At 44.3% G+C, this 24,511-nt stretch overlaps 1 protein-coding gene across 1 annotated transcript in view; it reads left to right on the top strand.

Annotated features, from left to right (window-relative positions):
* Positions 1-10,724: 10,724 nt before the first annotated feature.
* The window catches only part of CUNH12orf75 (chromosome unknown C12orf75 homolog), a 39,416-nt gene continuing 25,629 nt past the window's right edge, over positions 10,725-24,511 (top strand). The window contains exon 1 of the mRNA XM_039252896.1: positions 10,725-10,808. Within this exon, the coding sequence (XP_039108827.1) occupies positions 10,763-10,808 (46 nt within the window). The 5' untranslated portion in view covers positions 10,725-10,762. The remainder of the gene's footprint in view (positions 10,809-24,511) is intronic.

Below are 24,511 nucleotides of genomic sequence, written 5' to 3'. Positions count from 1 at the left end.
TCATCAGTGTGATATATTAACTTATTTGATTCTCATAGCAACCTTCTGATGCAGGTACCATTATTTCCCTTTTTCTTTTCTTTCTTTCTTTCTTTCTTTTTTCCTTCCTTCCTTCCTTCCTTCCTTCCTTCCTTCCTTCCTTCCTTCCTCTTCTCTTCTTTTTTCTTTCTTTCCTTTTTTAAATAAGGAAACTGAGACAGAGAGTAAGTAACTGGCTAGTAAGTGATGAATTAAATTTGGACCCAGGCAGTCTGGCTCTAGAGTCTGGGCACTCTCTGTTTAGATTGAGTACATACCATAGGTTTAAAGAGGTTAGGGGGCTTTAGGTTATTTTGTTATAAATATCAGGAATAGACCCCATACCTGTCTGGCTCCAGAGTGCTAAGGCTTCAATTCCCTGCTCTGTTCCACTGTAAACACAATGTGAGTGTTAACCGGGGTTATCATCGAGATATTCGGAAAGCTGAACGTCTGCAAAATTAAACAAAACAGTGTAAGGAGAAGTCTGATTCATGGTTGAGTTAGAAGCAGCCAGTTGTGGGGGCGGCTGGACAAACTCAAGGTGGGTGGATGGAGAGTGAGTGAGAAACTAGGATTCAGAATGCAACTTCAGTCCAGGAAGTTTCCAGCATGAGGCACTGGATCTGAAAGCACCATTTAAAACCACTGTATTAGTATAATAAAAACATTTTTTTTTGGTCATTTGTTATTGAAATCAGAAAGTGATGTCCTCATTATTTCTCTGAATCCTGGAGGATTTTCTCGGCTTGAATCTGGAAATCACTTCCTTTAGAAATCCCATTGAGTCCAGACACAGGAGTCCGAAGTCCATGTCCTTTAGCTAATGATTAAATGCCCCCTTTTCACCTTCCAAGTTCCCTCCCACTTTTCCAAGCAATTTAATCTCAACGATTCGTGTATATTGTTTAGTTAGTCATGGCAACGAGGCCAGTTGATTGACCAATTAACAACTGAACTTAGACTCCATATTGATGGTCCAGCTGTGATAGCCACAGTTTTGAGTTCCTAGCATAAGGGTTGGACTGACCTCCATGAATGGACAATAAACTTGGAAGTTATGGTGCTGTAAGTAAAGAAGTTTCCTTGGTGTGTTAGAATGCATCACTTTGACTTTCAAATATACGTATAAGGCAATCACGGGGTGAACACGTAGCTCATTTGGTGTCAGTAAAAGCAGATTGTTTTTATGAAAAAAAATCCAGAAGGGAGACAGATTCCTTTTGAAGAAAAGAATTTTCTTTTTTTAATTTTTAAACTTTTTTAATGTTTATTTTTGAGACAGAAAGAAACAGAGCACAAGGAGGGGAGGGGCAGAGAGAGAGAGAGAGAGAGAGATGCAGAACTGAAGCAGGCTCCAGGCTCCACACTGTCAGCACAGAACCCCACGTGGGGGCCCAAACCCACAAACTGTGAGATCATGACCTGAGCCAAAGTCAGACACTCAACTGATTGAGCCACCCAGGTACTTCAAGAGCTTTTCAAGAAAAATATAGATTTCGGAATTTCAATATCAAACTCCCTTTTATTTTCCTGTTTAGAGAAACAAATATGTAATTGCTAAAAATCCCATTTTTAAAATTGAATTTATAAAGTAGCAATCCGTTGTAATGAAGACTTCATATATAAGCATCTTAACCATCACTTACAGTTTTCCCTAAGACTTGATTGTATTTTATCATTTAAAATACATGATCTTAAGAGTAATTCAAGTGAAAGAGCATTTGCAAGTTTAATATTAAATTTGTAAATGAATATATAACATTGAAAGAGTCCTTTGAGCCATCAAATATTGCTCAGTCATGTTTCAAATCTTCAAAAATAATACGTTGAAAATAGATAAACAAAATTTCAGGCAAATCACTTCCTAATCATGGTTTGAATTCCTGATCGATCTCTCATCAATTCATCATCTGATCCACACAGGCTAACAAATGTCTTTCATCCTGTGAGTCTGAACAGATATCTAGGGAAAATGCTCACAGTTGTCCGCAGGAAATGAGGCTATTTTCTTAATTGTTTGCTTCAGAGACAAGGACATGGCATTATTTATTTTACATGAGCATTAAACTTTCATAATGGTGCTGATTAGGCACCAAGCAACAGGCTGCCACTTCCCTGCTGTAAATCTTATTTTTTTTTATTTTCAAATTTTTAAAAATGTTTTATTTACTTTTGAGAGAGAGATAGACACAGTGTGAGCAGGGGAGGGTCAGAGAAATAGGGAGACACAGAATCCGAAGACAAGTTCCAGGCTCTGAGCTGTCAGCACAGAGCCCGACGGGGGACTCGAATGCACAAACTGTGAGATCATGACCTGAGTTGAAGTCAGACACTTAATGGACTGAACCACCCAGGCGCCCCACCTGCTGTAAATCTTTACCTGGTTCCTTCTCAATTATTGTAAATAACCACTGAGTTCTGAATAAAACCTTTTATCCTGGAATCTCAGTTAGAACTAATTAGTCTATAAATTCACAGGGGAGAAGGGGACACAAAACAATCTACAAGCGTTCATAATGTAAGAATATTATTTAAAATGCAATAACATCTCCATTTGTAAGGAATAGCCAGAACAGGCAAAGGCATAGAGGCAGGAAGCAGATTAGAGGTTGCCAGGGGTTGGGAAACAGGGGGGGGGGGGGCGAGGGGGTGACTGCTCACACGTACAATGTTTCCTTCTGGAGTGATGAAAACGGCTTCGAACTAGATGGTGGTGAAGGGAACACTAAAAGCCACTGCGTTGAATGAACGTTTTAAAATGGTTTATGTTATGTGAATTTGACGTCAAGTTTTAACAATTGTAGCGAGATCCAGCTGTGAGGGCTGGCAATGGTGAGTGGTGAGGGAAAAGGATGCTTGACCATGAGACCAGAGTCACACGCTTACTTTTGGCTTCTGTCCCATTCCTTCCCTTTGAAAACAGTAAACTCATTAGGTGACAGCCTAGAGAAAGGGAGGCAGATCCTTTATGTGAGCCTTACAACGGGGTCTCAGCAGAAGGGCACTGGGCCACATTTCCTGGGACCCCTTCTTGCTCCGAAATCCTAAGAAATTTGCCGAGCACACTCTTCTCTCCACTCTCAGGGCATCGCCTGCTCTTTGAGTACAAGCCCCGGGTCTTGGTGCCCTGAGGCGGCCATGTCTGAGCAAAGCACAAAGCCAAGAAACTTCAGAGCCTGGATCCTTCCGATCCTCAGGTGTGACCTTAACCATCACCACGACCATCTAAGTAGCTTCTCTACCTGTGTTTTTAGTCTTAACCTGTTGTGTGGATGAATATCTTCATTGCATTTACCCCAAATTGTGCTTTTGGGGCATTTTTTTTTTTTTTAGGTCTGTCTTCTCTAGAAGGTCAGCTCCATGGTGGCATGAATGGTTGCTTACCACCATTCCTAGGGCCCTGCTTTGGTCCAAACACTGAAGGAGGTGCTAGAAAAGCAAGAGCTGTGGGGTGGAGGAGGGGTGTGGCAGCCACTGAGGCCAATGAGCCTGTGGCCAGACCCCAGGGAAATCCTTCTCTCCTACGCAGGATGGGGAAGTCCCTGCTAAGCACCTTCCAGTGCTTCTGTACCAGCCAGTAACTCTCTGGGCTTCTTAGCCAATGCTCTAGGTTTTCAGAGCCAAACCCACTTCCCAAATCTGATGGTTATTTGAGACCCAAAGATTGGCCTCCCTCAATCTCTCCTCCCAAAGGAGGAAGAATATCTTCAAGGCAGGGAGATAGTGAGATGCCATGGGCTCAGTCAGCCTTTAGGATGAAAGAGGCAGAGAGTATCATCGAGAAAGTAGAGCAGGAAACAAGAAGCTGTGGATTCAAGTTCCTACTCTGATAACTAATAGTGCAATGGTGGGCTAGACCTCTCTGCTCTGTGTTCTCACTCTCAAGTGGAAGCGTTGGGTTCAATGTTCTTAAATCAAATGCTAAACATGTTGTAGTAGATTGCTGCCTTTAAGAACTGCTCAGAAAAGTGGCGCCTGGGTGGCTCAGTCGGTCAGGCGCCCGACTTAGGCTCAGGTCATGATCCTGTGGTTTGTTAGTTTGAGCCCCGCATCGGGCTCAGGGCTGACAGCTCAGAGCCTGGAGCCTGCTTCGGATTCTGTGTCTCCCTCTCTCTCTGCCCCTCCCCTGCTTGCGCTCTGTCTCTCTCTCTCTGAAAAATAAATAAACATTTTAAAAAAGCTTTAAGGACTACTCAGGAAATGAACCCTCTCTCAAGTTTGGGGAAATCACGTGCTCTTTTAGTCACGATGGGAAGCAGAGATCCCCACTTCTGTCTCAGCTGAAGGGAGGACAGCTTCTTTCTATCTCTGACCCTACACAGCATCTGACCTTGAATCTTCCTTCCTGGGGCTTTGAATCTTGTCAGAATGGCCCATAGTTCGGTGAGGGTCGGGCTGGGTTTGTGACAGCAGCAGTGGTGGGCTGAGGCAGTGGCCGGTATAGTGGCACTGATTGACAGGCCCCTGTGCACTGTGGCTGTTTTGTCCCCAGGTCCCAGAATCCCTGTTTCCTGACTGCTTCCCAGGTGTGGTTCCCAACCTTCGCATTAAGTCTGGGAACCATGCAACAGAATGAACACCCAAGAGTTTTTATGAGGATTAAATGAGATAATCCATCAAAGTAGTCAGCGTTTTGCCTGACTCATGGGAAGAGCTCAAAATGTTCATTATTATTATTTCCAGAAAGATGATGCAAATTGTCTTGAAAAAACAGCCGTAGGATTAATAATAGCTGTTGGGCAAAAAGAATGTTTTTATGATTCTGTCTCTCACTTCTCTCTGTTTACACTCACGCAAAGACGTTTTGTCTGCTTTCATAGTGCAGTAAGGAAACACAGTGTGTAGGACACCATTCCTGTCCTCAAGGAGCTAACAGTTTAATCAGAGAGATAGGACTTACCTATATTCAATGTTGTCTGTTAAAACACATCATTTGTGGGCTGACCAACGGCCCCTGCCAGAAGAAAATGTGTTGAAACATGCTCAAACGTTAAGCAGGGAGAATGGCCAGGAAGTCTCGATATTTCAGACCATCACTTTCACAGCCAGTAACTCTCTCCAAGACCATGGATACATTTTATTTTATTTTTTTTTTTTTTAAATGTTTTATTTATTTCTAGGAGAGAGAGAGAGAGAGAGAGAGAGACAGCGTGAGCAGGGGAGGGTCAGAGAGAGAGGGAGTCACAGACTGAAACAGGCTCCAGGCTCTGAGCTGGCAGTCAGCACAGAGCCCGACGCAGGGCTCGAACCCACGAACCGTGAGATCATGACCTAAGCGAAAGTCGGACGCTTAACCGACTAAGCCACTCAGGCGCCCCGACCATGGATACATTTTAAAAAGAAATTCATTTGGTAACAAAAAAGTTCTCAATGACTTATGCATTAATAGATAACAGAAGTTACAAAGTATTTATAACTGAACAGCAGTGAAGTTAATGAAATATGAAAACTTTTGAATGCAACATAAACCATATTGAGGAAGAAGGGAGGGAGGGAGGGAGAAAGACTTAAACGAGTTTGGTGTTTAACTAAACAAGTTATAAAAATAGGGGCGCCTGGCTGGCTCAGTAGGTTGAGCGTTCAGTTTAGGCTCAGGTCATGATCTCGCAGTTTGTGAGTTCCAGCCTCACATTGGGCTCCCTGCTGTCAGCACAGAACCGTCTTTGGATCCTTTGTTCCCCTCTAGCTCTGCCCCTCCCCCATTCTTCCTTCCTTCCTTCCTTCCTTCCTTCCTTCCTTCCTTCCTTCCTTCCTTCCTTTCTCTTTCTCTCTAAAAAACAAACATTAAAGAAAGAAGTTATAAAAATAAGAGAGTAGTCTCAAAGAATTTAGAAAGAAGAAAATAACAAGATACGGTCTGGAAATAAATAGAAAACAAACAAAAAGAGATGGTCAAAGAAACTAAAAATGGACTCTGAAAACTCCAATCAAATGGACAAATATACAGCTAAACTAGTCAAGAAAGAAAAAGAAACACTATAGGAAGGCAGAAGGGGACCCAACCACAGATATAAAAGAGATAAAAAATCACCATGGATAAATACCGTGATCAATTTCATGGCATTTATGTGTCTATGCAGCAGACGCAAGGTGGCTACTGCATCTGTGTTGTGATCCGTTATGAACCCTGTGCTCTGTTTTTGTGTGTTATGGTCTGTCATAATAACACAACCATAACATCTCAGTGGCTTCGACACAACAAACATTTCTTTCTTGCTCATGCTGTAGGTACAGCATGGGTGTGGGTGGGGACCTGTTTGAGGTAGTGACTTAGGCTCATCCAGGCTGATGGAAGATGAAACCCTTTCACACATGCTGCCAGGGTCCTGAAATTGGAGAATCTAGAACTCTCAGTCAAGAGCATCTTTCTATGTGGAGGGCTTGGAGATGCACCTCTCAGATCGCCTTTGAAGAGAGAGCCTGCTGTGAGGAATGGGGTTGGCTAACAACCCCCAGCTTGGCACCTTTGGATCTGCTGCCACGCCCCAGCTGATGCCAAGCTCTCTCTGGGCAGCTCACAGCCCAGCCAGGTTCCTAGGGCCTGGCCATCTCTGCCCAACAAAGGGCTCCCTCACAAGCAATCTGTATTTGAAGTTCTCCTTGGCCTTGGCCAAGACTTTCTCAGAGCTACATCACAGTCTGGGTTTCTTTCTACCCAGTTCTCTTTAGATATCCCTCTTTTTTTTTTTTTTTTAAGTTTATTTACTTTGAGAGAGAGAGCATGGGACTGAGGCAGAGCAAGAGGGACAGAGAGAGAGAGAGAGAGAGAGAGAGAGAGAGAGAATCCCAAGAAGGCTCCAAATTGTCATTATAAAGCCTGATATGGGGCTCAAACTCAAGAACCTTGAGATCATGACCTGAGCCAAAGTCGGATGCTTAACCAACTGAGCCACCCAGGCACCCCATATATATCCCTTTTCATATTTCCCCCATGGGGGTTAGACCTCCAATGCAGTCTGAAGGCTTTCCCTGCCTACTTGTGATCCTGCTCTTCGGGATCTTTTGGGTAGTACCCATAACAAGTATCTCCTGCCTACCTCCTAACTCCCAGCAGACCAGAACTCACTGAGCCTCTGAGTCATATTTCACTTTTGTTCACATTTTATTGGCCAAAGCTAGTCATATGTCCGTGGCCATCTCCAAGGGGGTAGGGAGCCGAATCTAGAAGAGAACTAATCCAGAAGAGAGAGATAGTACAAAGGGACGCATATGTTCTATCTATGACTACCACTGGTCGAGGGGCTACTACTTACCCCCCTCTCCTTGCCGGCAGAACCCCAGTTTTGTTCAGGTGTCTATGTTGCACTCCCTGTCATGACTCAGGGATAAATTGTAAGTTAACCAGAGTCAATTACAGCCATCCTATTCCCCTTTCTGGTGGTTGAATCAGGAAAAGTCGTATGATCCAAATCCTGGCTAAGGAAGTGGGAGAGGAGCATTCCCAGGGCCCCTCGGCCTGGACCCAAAGGGGGAAGACAAAATCCCCTTTTTGTTGCCGAGTTCTGCTGCGTCCGGTGTATGAGCTACCCAGACCTGGGGCAGCCATCTTGCAGCACTGTGCTCAGGGAAAAGGAGGAAAACAAAACTAAAATCTGGGCTGTCAGACTTCTTTGTGGGGAACTCTTTATGGAAGAAAAACCACGAAAGCAGACTTATTTAGCTCCACATTCTCCTGTGTCTTGCTTACATTTCCTTGCCAGATCAATTTCAGTCATGCACAAATTCTCTCCGCTTTACACCACCTCAGTTCTTGTTTGATGAACGAAAACAACGGCTAACTGGTGTGATTTCACTGGCACAGAGATAGAAGCCAAAAGTGACCAGTCAGGAAATGAGACATGCATTGATGATTTTCTTTTGACTCATTGTTTTTGAAAACATCCAGATGCAATTAACTGTTATTTATAAAAAATAAAATAAATTCCTAAAAAGGAAAGAGGAGACACTAGACATATTCTTTCACCCCACATTAGGGAGAGGATTGACATTTATGGGGCACTTACTATGTGCCTGACACTCTACCAGGAACTTTGCATATATTGTTTCATCAAATGACTTTGCATCGCCTTTTGAAGAAATGTTTAACTCCTTACAAAGGCCATTGTACCCAGTGTGATCTGGTTTTCCTCCCCAACTACCCCTCTCCATCTCTGCTCTAGTCTGGCCATCCTTGCCTTTTGTTCTGTTTGTGAACCATATTCAGCATGTTCTTGCCTCAGGTCTCTTGCACTGGCCATTTCCTCTGTCTGAGATGCTCTTTGCTTGGTCTTTACAGCTTTGATTTCTTCTCATCAATCACACCTCAGCTAAAATACTCCTTCTTTCGAGAGGCCTCCTTGATGATCCTACCTAAAATAGCACCTCTTCTTCTACCCCTAGTCACCTATTTCAGTGCCCTGCTTTATTTCGTTTCCTTCACATGTATAGTACCTAAAATTATCTTTTGTAATTTGATTTTGATCTGTCTCCTCCCACTAGCTTTTTCTTCTGTGCCTTGTTCACTGCTACATCTCAAGCATTTAGAAAAGTGGTTAGCACAAAGCAAATACTCGACGGGGTTTGTTGAAAGAATGAGTAGATAACACACTCTATAACCTTATAAGCAGAGTACATATCATTCACAAGAGTCAGTGACCTCCAACCCAAGACCACCAGGAACATGCTGGTAGTTGAGCTAGCTGGGTTTCCTGCTCTTGCAGTGAAAAAGAAGGCACACCACAGATAACCGTCTCACTGACAGAATGTCAGGAAAGAATCTATAGGATTTGGGTTCAAGTTAAATGATTACAGTTGGGATTTAAGAAAGCAGCACTCTTGGGGGCACCTGGGTGGCTCAGCTGCTTGAGCATCTGACTCTTGATCTCAGTTCAGGTCATGATTCCACGGTTCATGGGATCAAGCCCCTCTTCGGGCTCTGTGGCTTGGTCTGATACTGGTGCTCTGTGTAACTGCGTTTAACAGAAGAACACAAGAGCCGGGTGGTGTCAGGCCACTTACTAGATGTCAGGGTCTGTCTTTCTCTTTCTTACAAGTATCCTAGGGCTGGAGTGCAGTGTCAGCACAGAAATAAGCAAGAGTGTTTCCTTTGGCTATTTGATGCTCCTCCCTTCCTTCTCTCCCCACCAATTTTGGGTTTGTATGGGGGTAGCCACTGAACAAAGATGGTGGAGGCCGAGGTAGAGAACAGTGCTTCTAGAAGTCAGAAAACTCAGAAACACCTTTATTTGCTGAAGAATTAATTACCACCTCAGAACATACCCAAATATATTTAATTTTCAAATGAGGGACGGTATATCCTGAATGAGATTACCCCACACTTACCATTGCCTCAAAGGTCATGTTAATAGTCCACCAGGGCCTTGGTTCTAGTTCAAGGTTTTCTCTAAGTACAACTGTATTGTTTTGGAAAAGTGTTTTAACCAGTTTCCTAGCATCCTCTGGGCTCCCGTAGCACCCTGTATTCCTTTGCTAACATCCCTGCTTATATTGTAATTAATCTGTTTATAATCTGTCTGCCTGGTTAGACTGTCTCCTACATGTTTGTATCACTGAAACTTAATTTTAACAAAGGACTTGGCACAGGCTACACTCTATAAATATCAAATAGATTTAAAATGGAGATTTAACTCCTGGCTTGCATTCATCTCACAAAACATTTACTGAGTCTGTACTATGAGCCAGCAGGACACGATGATAAATCTGATCGTCCTCTTACCTTCAGGGAATTAGTATTTGATTCTAATGGACATAAGAGCAAGAATAGCTGCTATTTATTTAGGGATCGGGCACTGTGTTATGTGCTTTACCTGCCCTGAGTGACTAGTGCCATCTTGGAGATACAAAAACGATACACTAATGGGTTAAGTAACTTTGCTGAGGCCACACGACTATTAAGGGGGACAGAGCAGGGACTGTAAATCAGACAGTCTGACTCCTATCACACTTGGCGAAATGCTAGGTTGAAAGGTGCCGAGTAAATTCGGTTGTTAGTAAATGAGCGGAGGGCCTGCAGGCTATCAAAATTGTAGCACATGCGACCAAAGTGGAGTAGGTTGATACGACCCAGCTAGGGAAGACATTATGCCCTTTCCTAAAGAGCTGCATTAACTCCCTGTTTAAGCAGAAATGGATTTCGATGTTGGCTTCGGATCTGAACATCATTCAGTCAATAACACTTATTGGGCGCCCCTGTATGCAAAATAGGTGTTTCCGCCACTTCCTCTCCTACCCACATCCTGAAGCAGGGAGGGGAAGTGGGGAAGAAAAGGCAAAGAGGGCGCGGAGGTCGGCAGGTGGGCATCCCGGGTCCTCCCCAGCCTCACCCCACCGTCCGCGCCGGCCACGCCCCCAGCCTCGCCCTAACCCCCAAACCCACTTTGAACTCCCGCCCCCTCTCAACGACGACCAATGCCCGGCCGGGGAGCCCGAAGGAGGCCGAGGATTGGCCGGCGCCGCGGTTGCCGAGGTGACGGGTGGGTCCGGCGGAGACCCCGACCGAGGCGGGGGCGAGGGGTGCCGGGCGGCTTCTGCCCCGGGCCGCGCCCGCTCGCCTTGCCCCCCGCCCCCCGCGCGTCGCGGCCGGCACCGCTCGGCTGCGGGAGGGGGCGGGCCGGCTCGCCCCCCGGCGCGGCGCGCCCCCCGCCGGCCTCAGGCTCGGGGCGCGCCGCCCTCCGCCTCCGTCTCCGCCCCCAGGACCCGCGGCCGCCTGCTCCCGAGCGCGGCTTCCCCCGCCGGCGGCGCGATGGGCTGCGGGAACTCCACCGCCGCGAGCGCGGGCGCCGGCCGAGGTGAGCGGGGGCGCGGGCCGGGCGCTCGGGGGCGGCGGGGGGCTCTGCGGGGCGCGGGGGGAGAGGCGGCGGGGCGGGGCGGGGGGAGGCGGCGCGGCGGGGCGGGGACCCGGGGGGAGGCAGGGCGCGCAGCCCTCCTGTCCCCGTCCCCATTTTCGGGACGGGGGGCAGCCCGCCCGCTCTCGAAGGGACACGAAGCAGGGCATTTCGCCCCGCGGGCGGGGGCGGGGGCGGGCGCGCCGGGACCAGGCGAGCCTGCGGGGCGGTCCTGCGGCGGGTGCGCGGGGCGGCGGGGGGGGTCGCGCCCGGGCTCCCCTGCAGCGGGGAGCCCGGCTCCCTCCCGGGGGAGAGGACTCCCGCCCGCGGCCGGGCCGCCCCGCGGGCCTCGCCCCCAGCCCCCCGGACCCCCGGCGCTGCAGCCGGAACGTGCGGCGGAGCCATTCAGGACTTTGGTGGTGGTGGTGGTGGTGGTGGTGTCGGCAAGAGCCGCACGCCGGGCTCCGAAAATTCAACCGAGTCTGTCCTGAAGCCTAAAACCGACCGGGCTGCCCGTAGGATTTCTCCTCCGAGAAGCTGCAGTATTAAGGACGCTCTAAGGGAAGTGTGACAGAGCTTTAATATCAGCAGTGATCGCTTCATTTGTTTTTCCCTGACAAATATACTGAAACTTCTTTCACACCGATTCCTTTTGTTGATTGGTAAATTTTCCCACCTCAGCCAGCCAGGCTTTGTTATCAAGTGACTTCTTCCAAAACTCAACTCTCTCTTCCCTTTTAACCCAGCCAGCGTCTCCCGATGTGAGTCTGGATCTGTCTGGAGTCCTATCTGCTGGCCTATGTTAGTAATTCTTTCGGTTAAAGAACTCCTAATCTCCTCCGGTTGAGATCAGTCATCCTAGGCCCACCGGCGAATGCAAAGGGCAGTCCGATGCCGCAGTCTTTCCTAGCAGACTGGTGTGGACGTCTTGTCTTTGTGACCTTGGGCTTGTCCCTTCCCTACCTCCAGACCCCCGTGGAGGATGGAGTTTAAAATTCGAGCTTTATCTGTTTATTTATTTTAAAGTTTATTTTGGCGCTTGCTTAGTGGGATCAGATGTGGAGGTCCGCTGTTAACCGCCAAGTTTGTTTTCCCTGTTTGTGGACCTCACATGGAATATTCCGTTTTCAGAGAAGGCACTAACATATGTGGGATTCTAGTCTCAGAGCTGTGACTGAACCCAGGTAATGATTCACTGAAAAGTTGACCTCTTGCACGTGATCTCGGTCATCTTGAATTAAATTCTTGTCTTTGTGGTGTGCAGACAGCCACCAGGGAACAAATCTTTTCCACCCATGTAACAGTGAAACAGGTTAGTTATCTTAGTAAGCACCTTATGCTAATGAGGCCTGACAGGATTCTGACTTGAGAGCGGCCAGAAAGCTCTGCCTGGAGACTTGGAACAGTAGCAAACCCACATCCCGCACCATACATCCTGTCTCTCAATCCGACCTGCACTAGGACCCCTTGCAGTCCACCTCAAGGTTAGAACAGGGCACCTGGGTGACTCCATTGGTTGAGCATCCTGATTTCAGCTCAGGTCCTGATGTCACTGTTCAGGAGCTCGAGTCCCGCTTCTGTCAGTGCAGAGCTGGCTTGGGATTCTCTCTCTCCCACTCTGCCCCTCCTCGACTCAAGCATGCGCTCTCTCGTTTTCTTTCTCAAAATAAGTAAATAAACTTAAAAAAATAAATAAAAATTTAAAAAACTTTAAGAACAATTATCCACGTTAAAAAATCATAGGAAGATTTGTAACATTTCCTTTAAAGTGGAGCTATACAGCAGGTTAGTTCAGTTACATTTTTATTTATTAATGAACTGCTTGTCAGATTTGGGGCTAGGAGGGAGGGGTGCCATTGCGACATCGGAGCAATGATAAGGTAATATGGAAATGGTAATGGAAGAAAATGGGAAATTAGAGTTCTCTTTACAGATACTTGGTTGTATCACACACAATCTAGGTGCATATCTCTTATTACACATAAAAGGAGGTATAGTTATATTGAGCAGAATGTGCAAAGCGCACGTCTTCTGGTGGGGTAGCCTCTCTCTTGTTTATGAAGGACAGTTCCTGTAAGAGCATGTCGTTCTCTCCTCTAGCTTGCTCTGTGCTAAAAATTACTTTTTGTTCAGGGAAGAACAAGATAGCCAGTGCAGACTGTAAAACACGACGGAGAAAACATGAGCAAGGACTCACTGCATCGCTTCTTTGATGATTCTTGCCTTTAAGAAGTCATTCCCCAAATATTTCCTTGCTAGAGTCCAGCTGGCTAGCTTTGGGATTTGGTCATTGTTATTTTGAAATTTTCTGTCAGCTGGTGGTAGGACTTGAGTTTCAGAAAGGAAATGCATCAGGATGAACTATGTAAGGTTAAGAAAAATAAGCCACAGTGCAAAGGTATTGGAATATCTTTTGGTTGTGAACTTTGACATCAGCATCAAAACCACTATTGGCCAAGTTGCAGATGTGTGGTCCTGAACTCAGATGGCATGAAATGCATTAAGTAGCTTGTCCCTTCCTCCAGGTATTTACTGTGCACAACTTCTGAGATATCCCAGGGTCATACAGACCAGTAGCTATACTTGAGCTTTTCCGCAATCCATCCATCCACCCACCCATCTGTACATATATACACAAATACAAAAGTACAGAGAGAAGGTGGGAAGGTGTGCTGAACTTGGAGCCTGAAGACTAGGGCTCAAGCTTGACTTTGGTTCTATGCTGGTTGCATTGCTAAGGGCATTTCATTTCACTTTTTTGAGTTACAGAGTGAAAGCCCTGCGTAAACTGTAATTATTTTGGAGTAGTGGAATATTACCATGTTGAAGGTGAATTGGCTTTCCCTGAACATTTTTCTACAGGAACATGGCAAATCTACTTCCAAAGGGTGTGTCAGCACATAATAATAATACCCTTAAACCTAAAATCTTCATTAAAAGCCCTGTTTACTCTCTAAGTAATTCAGGTAAAAGAGATAATTGTTTCTTCTCTCCCTGAGCTACCTGAACAACCGCCTTTCCTGGTTTTTGTCTGGAGAGATTGGTTAATATGACAAATTGATATTTAGTAGTGTACTTGTGTAAATTTGATTCTGTATGTCCAATATATGGAGAAACTGATATGCAGTAAAATGATCAAACAGCCATAAGGAGTCAGCCCCTAGATCACTCAGGCCCCAGATAATTTCTCCTAAAGGAGATTTCTGACCGCAACCTTATACACAGTCCACCTCTATGTGCAGAGTGCTATACTTTACCAGGGGCTTTAAGGCAAATGCTGAGCATCCAGCAATGGGTGATTGAAATTAAACTTTCTTTTTTTAGGGGCGCCTGGGTGGCTTAGTCGGTTGAGCGTCCGACTTTCTCTTAGGTCATGATCTCGCGGTTCGTGGGTTCGAGCCCCGCGTCGGGCTCTGTGCTGACTGCCAGCTCAGAGCCTGGAGCCTGTTTCAGAGTCTGTGACTCCCTCTCTCTCTGACCCTTCCCTTCTCACGCTGTCTCTCTCTCTCTCCTAGAAATAAATAAAACTTAAAAAAAAAACTTTCTTTTAAAAAAAAATTTTTTTTTAATGTTTACTTATTTTTGAGAGTGAGAGAGATAGAGCACAAGCAGGGGAGGGGCAGAGAGAGAGGGAGACACAGAATCCAAAGCAGGCTCCAAGCTCTGAGCTGTCAGCACAGAGCCCGACGTGGGGCTCGAACCCACGAACCTGCGAGATCATGACCTGAACCGAAGTCTGACGCTCAACCGACTGAGCCACCCAGGTGCCCCAAACTTTCATGCCCTTGAGAAGTTGATAGCCTAGGTAGGAAGATTAACCATTTGAGAACATTTACAAAGCAGAGTATGGTAAAATGCACATTGAACATCCAAGTGCCCAGGAGATGTTGAATAATACAGTTTAATCCAAGGAGGCTTTGGGAAGGAGTTGAACTGCTGGTCCAGATGGGGTCATGAGAACCATTTTGATTGCATGAGAGCTCTCTCCACTGTAATGTTTTAATAAGATCACTGTCTCAATGTAGGAATTTGATTTTCCCCCAACCTAGAACTGTGTTGGGTTTCCTGCGTCATCTAGAGTCTAGAGCCTAAATGATAGAGAAACATCTGGATTCAATAATCCATTTTAAAAGTGCTGCATATACTGTAAGGCAGGGAGCTCTTGCTCTTTCTCTCTGCCCCCCACCTATCTCAGCAATCAGATTCTCTGTCGCTTTGTTTTCCTTTGAACATAATTTTTTTTTTTTTTTTTTAAACTAAGCAGAGAATGGAGCAGCCCTGCATTTAGGCTAATGATCTAAACAGGTCAGCCATTCCTTTTTATATAATCAGATATATAGATGGCTAAGTGAGTCTGCAATATAAGCCAGTCTCTTTTTAGGTAAACTAGAAAATCCCTTATAAAGTTTGGATGGTTCCAAATGTCTACAATAGCCTATTTCAGTGCAGGCTAAGACTGTAGAAGTTCTTTGCAGCAGAGGACTTATATCAGAAGTAATCTGCTCATGATAGTTGACTGAATTTTTTAGTTGTAGTTTTCCTACCAGAGATATATAATTGGCAACTGTCTGATCATAACTTTGTGGCAACTTATTATCAGAATGTTTCCGTAACTGTTCTTCTGCTATTTGTATAACAATAGTCTGAAGAGGAGGAGTTTAACAATTATTTATTCTGTTTTATCAGTGTACCCAGGGAGTTAATACAATCCTTTTGGGTCCAATTATTTAGATTAGTTTTCTTCTTATCCTCAATTAGCTAGATAATTGCATTCTCTTCTTTTGATGTAGCTGTGTGGTTCAGCTTTAATTTACATGTATAAATGGTTTGGTAGTCCTGAAATGTTGCTACTGTCCTTAGCATATGGGGATAATATAAAATTTTGTTGATAGCATCCAAGAAATTGCTTATGTCATAAGTGACTTTTTTTTTTTAATGTTTATTTATTTATAGACAGAGTGCAAGCAGGGGAGGGGGAGAGAGAGATGGAGACACAGAATCCGAAGCAGGCTCCAGGCTGTCAACACAGAGCCTGACGTGGGACTTGAACTCACAAACCATGAGATCATGACTTGAGCTGAAGTCCAACTCTTAACCCACTGAGCCACCCGGGTGCCCCTGTCATAACTGACTTCTTGCCCTGCTACTACACCCAGACTCTAACCCCACCATCCTTCTTTCTGTTTTCTCAACATGTTGAAGTCAGTCTTGTGGTTTTCTTTGTTTGAAACACTCTTTGCTGGAGAGCTGATATTTTGTTTATTGCCTCTTTTGAAAAAAATTTTTTTAAATCTTTATTTAATTTTGAGAGAGAGACAGACAGACAGAGTGCAAGCGAGGGAGGAACAGACAGAGAGGGGAAACACAGAATCCGAAGCAGGCTCCAGGCTCCGAGCTGTCAGCACAGAGCCCAAAGCGGGGCTTGAATTCACAAACTGCGAGATCATGACCTGGGCCAAAGTCGGACACTCAACCAACTGAGCCACCCAGGCGCCCTTTTTTATTGCCTCTTCTGTTCCCTTCCTCCAAATGTAGTTCTCATGAGTGCCTCCTGTATCTTTTTTTTTTTTTTCTTAAAGAGCTGGAGCCCGGGAGGGGCAGAGAGGGAGGAGGAGAGAGAATCTCCAGCAGGTTCCGAGTTGTGCAGAGTCCGACGAGGGGCTCCATCCCATGAACCTGCAAGATCATGACGGGTTCAAGAACAGAGTGATAGGCTTAACTGACTGATCCACCCAGGAGTCTGCTGTACCTTGGACCTCTAGACCGGTATCCAAACTCTCAATGGAATTTTTGGCCATCAAAAACATTTTGTTTTGTTGACTGAATGAGTATAGTCGCGAAGCAGAGAAGATGCAAAATTAGGTCCTAAATTGTATGACTGAGAGAGCACTTGAGACAATCAAATAAGGCCTCCAGCAGTCAGGACAGCCTGCTTAGGAGAAGTGGGACTTGATTTGGTTCTGAAGAATAGGTAATATTTGGATATGCAGATAATTGAAGGGAGGGCGTTTTTGGCACTGTATGAAATCATAGGGGTAGAAATGGGCTCCGTGCATTTCAGGGAGTAGTTCATGTTGGTTAGAGGGTGCTGGGAAGGAAGTAAGAGTGGTTACAGTGCGGGGTAAGGAGGACAAGCGGGCAGGAAAGCCTCAGAGTTGAGGGAGGCCTCTGGTGCCAAAGGGCCCCAGTTCAAATCCTGCTTTTGTCATTTATGAGCTGTGTGACCTTGGGCAACTTGCTTAAACTGTACCTTAGTTCTCTCAACTGTAAAATGAGGGAGTAATAATAGAACTTGCTCAGGATAAAATGAGTTAATGTAAGAAAAGTACTTACAACAGCGTCTCGTGTATTGTAAGCACTCCCTGTTTATTATTAATATAGGGACAGACTTGGCTCACTGGTGTAGAAGCAGAGTGGGCATACAGCAGTGGCATACTTTAAAGCTGCTGTCTGGAGTCAGGGGAGTGAGAAGGGCCTGGAGCGTCGGAGGCATTGATGTCAGAGCCCCCGGGACAGCCAGGCTGAGGTGGGCTGCGTGGGATGGAGAAATAAAAATGAACCCAAACTAATGCCCGGGTAACTGGAAGATTCCTCTGCCTCTAAAGGGAAGGTAGGAAGATGCAGGTGATCAGTATTCTTCTGGAGGCTGCAGTGAGAAGTGATGGAGAATGAGGAGAAATGTGGAAGTAGCTCTGTCCAGGCACTTGCCACTGGTGCGACAGAATCTGGACAGGATCTGGACGTCCCCGTGTCCCAGCTCCCCAGAACTGATGTTGCAGCCGCGTGCACGGTTCATAAAGGTGACCTCAGGGAGCTACTCAGTCCTGTCGTAAGCCACTTAGCACTCAGTGTAGACACGGTTAAATTATAATACAGGAGCGAGATGTCAGTGCCTTACTTTATGTGGCTGCCTTTATTTATTAATTTTTAGCCGCCTAAAGTGGGAGTGCCCAACAAGGACAACCTGCAATCAGAGAGATTTTGTGAGAGCTTCCATATTCATGCCTGTAATTTTATATTTCTAGGACACATTGACCTGGATTTTTTCCCCTTATTGAAGAGATGACTTATGAATGTACTTTTTTTTATTGGCTCCTTGAAAAATAAAGTCGCTTTGGATCAACCACGAGCTGTTGTTCAACTTCTTTTGGCCAAACTGAGACTATGACATATTTTTAGAACTATTATGGGTCAGAGGAGATATCACAAGCTGTCAAAATTAAATAGAAGTTTGTTTAGTTTTTCTGTACTTATGTTTATACAGTCCTCAGAGGGCCTGTTCTTTTCTTTTATAAAACAAATAAAGAGCGGGACATTCCTGCATATTTTTATTATTTCCCATAAGAACCATAATCATTTCTGTTTTTGATCATTTATGCTGAAAGAAGAGTGATTTGTAAATCTTTAGTGCTTTTTTTAGAAATTCTTCATGTATACAATTTTATTTTTTGGTGCATGTGTTTAAATTATCACCACTCCATTAGAAGAAGGAAGTATGATTTAATATGTAATTTAGCAATTCATTTACTTGTGAATATTTCCAGTCTATAACATATTTCTATATGTAGAACATATTTATAACATAAATTCTATACAGTGCAATACAAGGTGATGGAAAAAGGAATTAATAGGCTAGTCTCTCCTGGTGCCTGGTTGGCTCAGTCCGTTAAGCATCCAACCCTTGATGTTGGCTCACGTCATGATCGCTTAGGACTCTCTCCCTCCCTCTCTCACTCTGCCCTACCCCCCCCCCCATGCTCTCTATCTCTCTCAAAATAAATACACATTAAAAAAAAAAGTAGGACCTTTCTCTAAAAATTAATTAATTAATTAAATAGGCCAGATTTTCAAATGTAAAAATGTATGTAGCCTTTCTTTAAAAAAGTATTTTCTTTATATTAGCATTTGGCACATAGGAGGAGGCTCATAACAATAACTGTATGAATCTGAACAATGTTGAGAACATATTGAACTGTACACCTCACTCTTCACTTGTAAGACTGATTAGATTTCAAGGGGACATCTGTCTATAGGAGCCAAGGTGTCACATCTACCTCCCTAAACCTGCTGAGCCCATGTCGTGTCCTGTAGCTGGCTTGCTTTATCATTCACGAGGAATAAGGTTTTGTCTGTGTTTCTGGAATGTATGACCTGTAACATTAAATTTAATCCCTCCCCCTGCAAACCTTTATTTTGCTATAGATTTCTTTTCACAAGAGAATTTCAGGTTTCAGGGGGATGGTGGAGGACAGGGTTAAGAGGTGCAGTGGGTTGAATGGTGGCCTCTAAAAAGACACGGCTTTATCCGAGTCCCTGGAACGTGTGGATGCTACCTTTCTTACTTGGAAAAAGGGTCTTTGCCAATGTAATTACGTTAAGGATTTTGAGATGAGGAGATCATCCTAGATGCTCCGGGTGGGCCCTAAATCCAGTGATAAGTGTCCTTATAAAAGAGACCTGATGATGTGGGAATATGGGTGAGTAGAGTGCACATAGTGTGAGGTCACAGGCCAAAGAATGCCAAGGAGTGCTCACTGCCACCAGATGCTAAGAGGAGCATGGAAGTTTGGATCTGTTGATGCCTTTATTTTATCCATCTGGATCCCAGATCTCCAAGAGCAGTATTTCTGTTGTTATATGCCAGCCAGTCTTTGGTGATTTGTTACAGCGGCAGTGCAAAACCAATACAGAAACTTTTTCTGCAGTTATTTGGGAGTGGGATATAATTAGATAATAAGGAAATATGGTTTACAAAGTATACCTGGAGCGTAAGTAATTATTTGCTGATGCAAATATTGTACCATTCAGTATTGGTGTGTGATTCATAGGGCACTTGGAGGCTGTTTAGAGCCTTAGTTATTTAAATTTTTTTTTAATGTTTGTTTATTTTTGAGAGACAGAGTGCAAGCAGGGGAGGGGCAGAGAGAGTGGGAGATACAGCATTGAAGCAGGCTCCAGGCTCCGAGCTGTCAGCACAGAGCCCAATGCGGGGCTTAAACTCAAGAACCTCAAGATCATGACCTGAGCCAAGTCAGACGCTTAACTGAATGAGCCACCCAGGCGCCCTCAAGCCTCAGTTACTTCTTAGGATATCACATTTTTATAACTCCTGAAGAATATCTGAGAGATATTTTCCCTCCTGATGCAATCCAGTGTCCCAGTGCTCTGACACTACGTGGAGTCCTACAGTGCAATTTACGTCTGACACTAGCCACCTGGAGTTTGTGTCCATCACCACAGATTTAAGGGCAAGGTTCCATAAGATGTCCTCAATTCTTTTTTAAAGTTTATTTATTGTGCACACACATGTGCAAGGGGACATTGGGGAGGGGAAGAGAGAGGGAGAGAGAATCCCAAGCAGGCCCAGCAAAGAGCCCAGTGCAAGACTCGATCCTGTGAGCTGTGAGATTCTGACCTGAGCCCAGATCAAGAGTCAGATGCGTAACTGACTGAGCCACCCAGGCGCCCCCAAAATATACTCACTTCTAACACTAGTCGCAAGTATTGGGTCCTCAGATTACTCCCACCTCTGTCCAGCTTGGCAACAAATTTGGGTGTTCCCACGGCTCCCCTCCTTAGATTTGATAATTTGCTAGAATGGCTTGGAATTCAGGAAGGCACTATACTTATGGGTTTAAATTTACCAGTTTAGTATAAAGTACACAAATGAACAGCCAGTGGTGAGGTACATAGAGTGATGTCTGCAGGGTCCCGAGTATAGGAATTCCTGCCTCAATAGAGTTGGGGTGTGCCACCCTCCTAGCACATGGATGTGGTTGCCAATTCAGAAGGTCTCAGAACCTTGTCTTTTAGGGGTTTTTAGGGAGAGTTCATTACAGAGACATGATTGATGGGATCATTGACTATTGGGGATAAACTCAATCTCCAGCTCCTCTCCCCTCCCTGGGGAACAGGGATGGGGCCAAAAGTTTCAAGCTTCTGACAAGGCTCGGCTTTTCTGGTGACCAGTCCCCATCCCAGAGCTATCTTGGGTCCTGCTAGGAGTCCCTTCATCAGTATGAAAGAGGCTCCCATTACCCTTCTCACTCAGGAAATTGCAAAGGTTTTAGAAATTTTGTGCCAGGAACAGGGGACAAAGCCCAAATATCTCTCTATGACCCCACAGTATCAGGTTAAGTTTTTAAAATGTTTGAATAAATTGGGTTTGCTATGCATTTTTAAGTGACTGAGGCTTTTGACCTTGAAACTCATGAATAAAACCTTAAAGTCTTTTGAAGTGTGTAAAGTAAAAGGTACACACAGTCTTGGTGAAGTGAAGTGATGTTTCAAACGACCAACAACGTTGAACTGTTTCTTACTTTTTTGTCTGTAGAGAAATGTTCTTCCCTACAGACCCTAACCATTTATAATAACTCTTTGTCACTGAAACTGCATATATTACTTGTCTGAGAGCAAACCTTAGACCCCGTTCTCTTTTCTTAGGAAGATACTTAAAATGATCATCCTTTACACAGTTTTGGAGAATAGTCATCAGATCTCTAGTCTATATATTTTGTGGTGATTTCATGCCACAAGAAGCACTGTTACCTTCCCTCCATCTCTGTTTCTTCTAAGGCCATTATATTAATGCATCAAGGCTGTGTTTACATGGTAAAGAGCCATTCTGGCAGGAAATGAAATGGTGTTAACAGGAATCGATGCTGTATCCCAGGGGCCAGGAAAGAATTAGATACCATTATAAATATTTGTTTAGCAAATGATAAATCACATGGACCATAAACACAATTTAAAGCAAATGGGATTTTGCCACTATCTGAATTGTTCTAGATAATTTTTTTTTTTTTTTTTTTTGCACTAAGTCTCTAGAGATCTCCATCTGGTTGATTACAGTCAATATATAGGTGAAGTGTGATTACAGTGTTGTAGTGAAGGTAATGATTTTTCTTCTGTTTAATTTTACAGTGTTCTACTTTTGCAGAACAAAGATATTTTACATTTTATGTACCTACATATTCTGATAGTTTTGCCAAGGGTTTCCAACAATTATGCATTTTTTATTTTTGTACTCTGAGAAGTTATGTGTTGGGGAGTCATGTTATACCTGTTCTGGTTATAAAAAAAATCATTACTACCATGTTCCCTTGCTTCTAAGATGCACATTTTCTTCCCTTAAAACAAAAAAAAAAAAATGGAGCATGTATTACGATCATGTGGATACCTGTCGTGGTTCTGAGTTCTCTGCTCCCATCCCCTGCACGTATTAAGTAGATGGTGCCCTTTAAATGAGGGGCATTTGTAAACAGAAGTGATGAGCTGCCTTCCTTTGGGAAAGTAATACCAGGCATGTGCCTGGGGCCCATGATCCCAGCAGGGATGCGGCTCTGAGGGCGCCTGGAGCCTGCAGCAGTCAGGTGAGGTGGAAGGAAGCTTCCTGGTGGCTGAATAAGTACTGGTTAAACAACAGGTTGCTGTGTTGAAACTAGTTACGCACACATTATTGTGCTTGGACTTCTCAGCTGCTTTTAGTCCGCCCAGTATTAGAAATTGAAGCAGTGATTTAGTGACCTTGGACAGAATGGTCAGAGCAAGGACTTTGCGTGGGTCTCTGTCTTCCCATTCCACACTGTTCTTTCCCTGCCACCCTGGGGCCATCCCTGAGATGGAGTGAGATGGCATCTGTCCCCTCTGCTCTCTGGATTTCATTAGATGGCCCTCCACCTCTCTGCTGAGGGCTCATGGTCCATATTATGATCTCTGCTTTCTTCTCTCTGGAAGACTTCGCACAATCAAAGTTTCCAACCCCTCTGGCTCTCCCGACCACAGTAAACCTCCAAAGCGTTCGCTGTGCTTTTCCATGAAAATGAAAATATGAAAACCAAGATATTATTTTGGTTTTAGACTTTCTTCCAAATTCTCATGCTTGTTTTGACTCTGAAATAAAACATTCCTTTGCACGGGTTTTTGGTGGCACTAATCCTTTGCTTATTTTTTCCTATCAAAACATCCACTGTTCTTAGATTAAGATTTTTTATTTTAGGAATTTTTTTTGGTTTTATGATTTCAGATTCCAAACCAATGTTTATTTCTATAATTTTAATGATAGTTGTGACATAAAAATGATTTTAATGATAGGTGTGACATAAAAATGTTACGCTTCTCTAAAGAAAGGAATGAAGTTTGTTACAAAGTTAGGGTTTGGTCAGGGCCTTAAAAGAATTTGTTTGAGACACAGTCTTGGTTATCTTTACGCTCTACTTTGAATGTGCAGTATTATAGATTTTAAATTAATATCACTAGGGTACAGTTCATGCAGTTTTGGCAATAATTTTCCCTGTAGGCTTGTTTCTTACTTTGTAGCACATCTTTCTTTATTTTCACATCTCTATGACTTGGGCAGAAGTTATTTTAATTCCCATTTCATAGATGCAGCAATTGAGATATTAATTTCCAATGAAATTGACTGCTAATATGTGTTGACATGCTTCTTTAAAAAAAAATCTTGGGATGCCTGGGTGGTTCAGTTGATTAATCCTCCAACTTCGACTCAGGTCATGATCTCATGGTTTGTGGGCTCGAGCCCTGCGTTGGGCTTTGTGTTGACAACTCAGAGCCTGAGCCTGCTTCAGATTCTGTGTCTCCCTCTCTCTCTCTGCTCCTCCCCTGCTCACACTTTGTCTCTCTCTCACTCTCTCTCAAAAATAAATAAACATTTAAAAAATTAAAAAAACTTCACAGTAGTGTCAGATAACAGTAACTGAAACTGAAGCTGCAAAATAAAATATGGGCATTTATTTGCATTTATCTTGGGTCTTAGAGATTGCAATCCGGCAGACAGGGTTTTGATCAAAGTTGAAAACATGCTCTGGAAAGATGGAGGAGTTTTTAGAGGAAAGAGAAGATGTTCATAAACTGTTTTGAAGAAAAGATGTTTGGTGCTGGTTTACGTACAGTTGAGGTAATCTATGTGTGATTGGTTGCTAGTGTTAGAAAGTCCATTTTGGTCCATTATAACATAAGTAGATGCCATAGCTTTTAGCTGAATTCAGCAAAAGAATTCTGAGAATTTGGGACAGAATATGTGCATGAGCCGGGCCCACCTCCTCAAGGTCCTCCTTTTTTTTTTTTTTTTTTTAAGTTTTATTTATTTATTTTGAGAGAGAGAATCCCAAGCAGGTTCCATGCTGTCAGCTCAGAGCCTAGCACGTGGCTCCATCTCATGAAAGTGAGATCACGACCTGAGCCAAAATCAAGAGTCAGATGCTCACTCAGGTACCCCTACCCTGTTCCATTTTAAATAGCACTCTTAGCTGTGGTTATTGCATTTTATTCTCTGTTTTACATTAACTTTTGAGGAAGACACTTGTATTACCCTCATTTGATACAAGGGAGGGAAGTGAGGTTTTAAGAGGTTAGAAGACACTTAATGCCACGTACCTAGTAAGTTGGAACCGAGTTCTGTGTCGCTCAGATGAGGATAGCGGGAAGAGGCGGTATGTAGACAGGGCTGGCCATACTGGGGAGACAGTCTGTGCTGACCGACAGGAATGGGGTCCAGAAGAGATGGGTTGTTTTCGGGATGTGGGTGGGAAGCCAAGATGGGATGGGATTCAGTAGCAAATAGGTGCAGAATTAGAAACGCATGTAACTCCCTTGGGAGCTCAGCTGGTGTCCTTGAGACTTGTAATTTACTGAGGATATCCCCTCCA

This window comes from Hyaena hyaena, unplaced genomic scaffold (genome assembly GCF_003009895.1).
Source record: "Hyaena hyaena isolate Hyena2069 unplaced genomic scaffold, ASM300989v1 scaffold_432, whole genome shotgun sequence".
In the NCBI taxonomy this organism is placed as follows: domain Eukaryota; kingdom Metazoa; phylum Chordata; class Mammalia; order Carnivora; family Hyaenidae; genus Hyaena; species Hyaena hyaena.
This window is presented reverse-complemented; position numbering and strand designations above follow the sequence as displayed.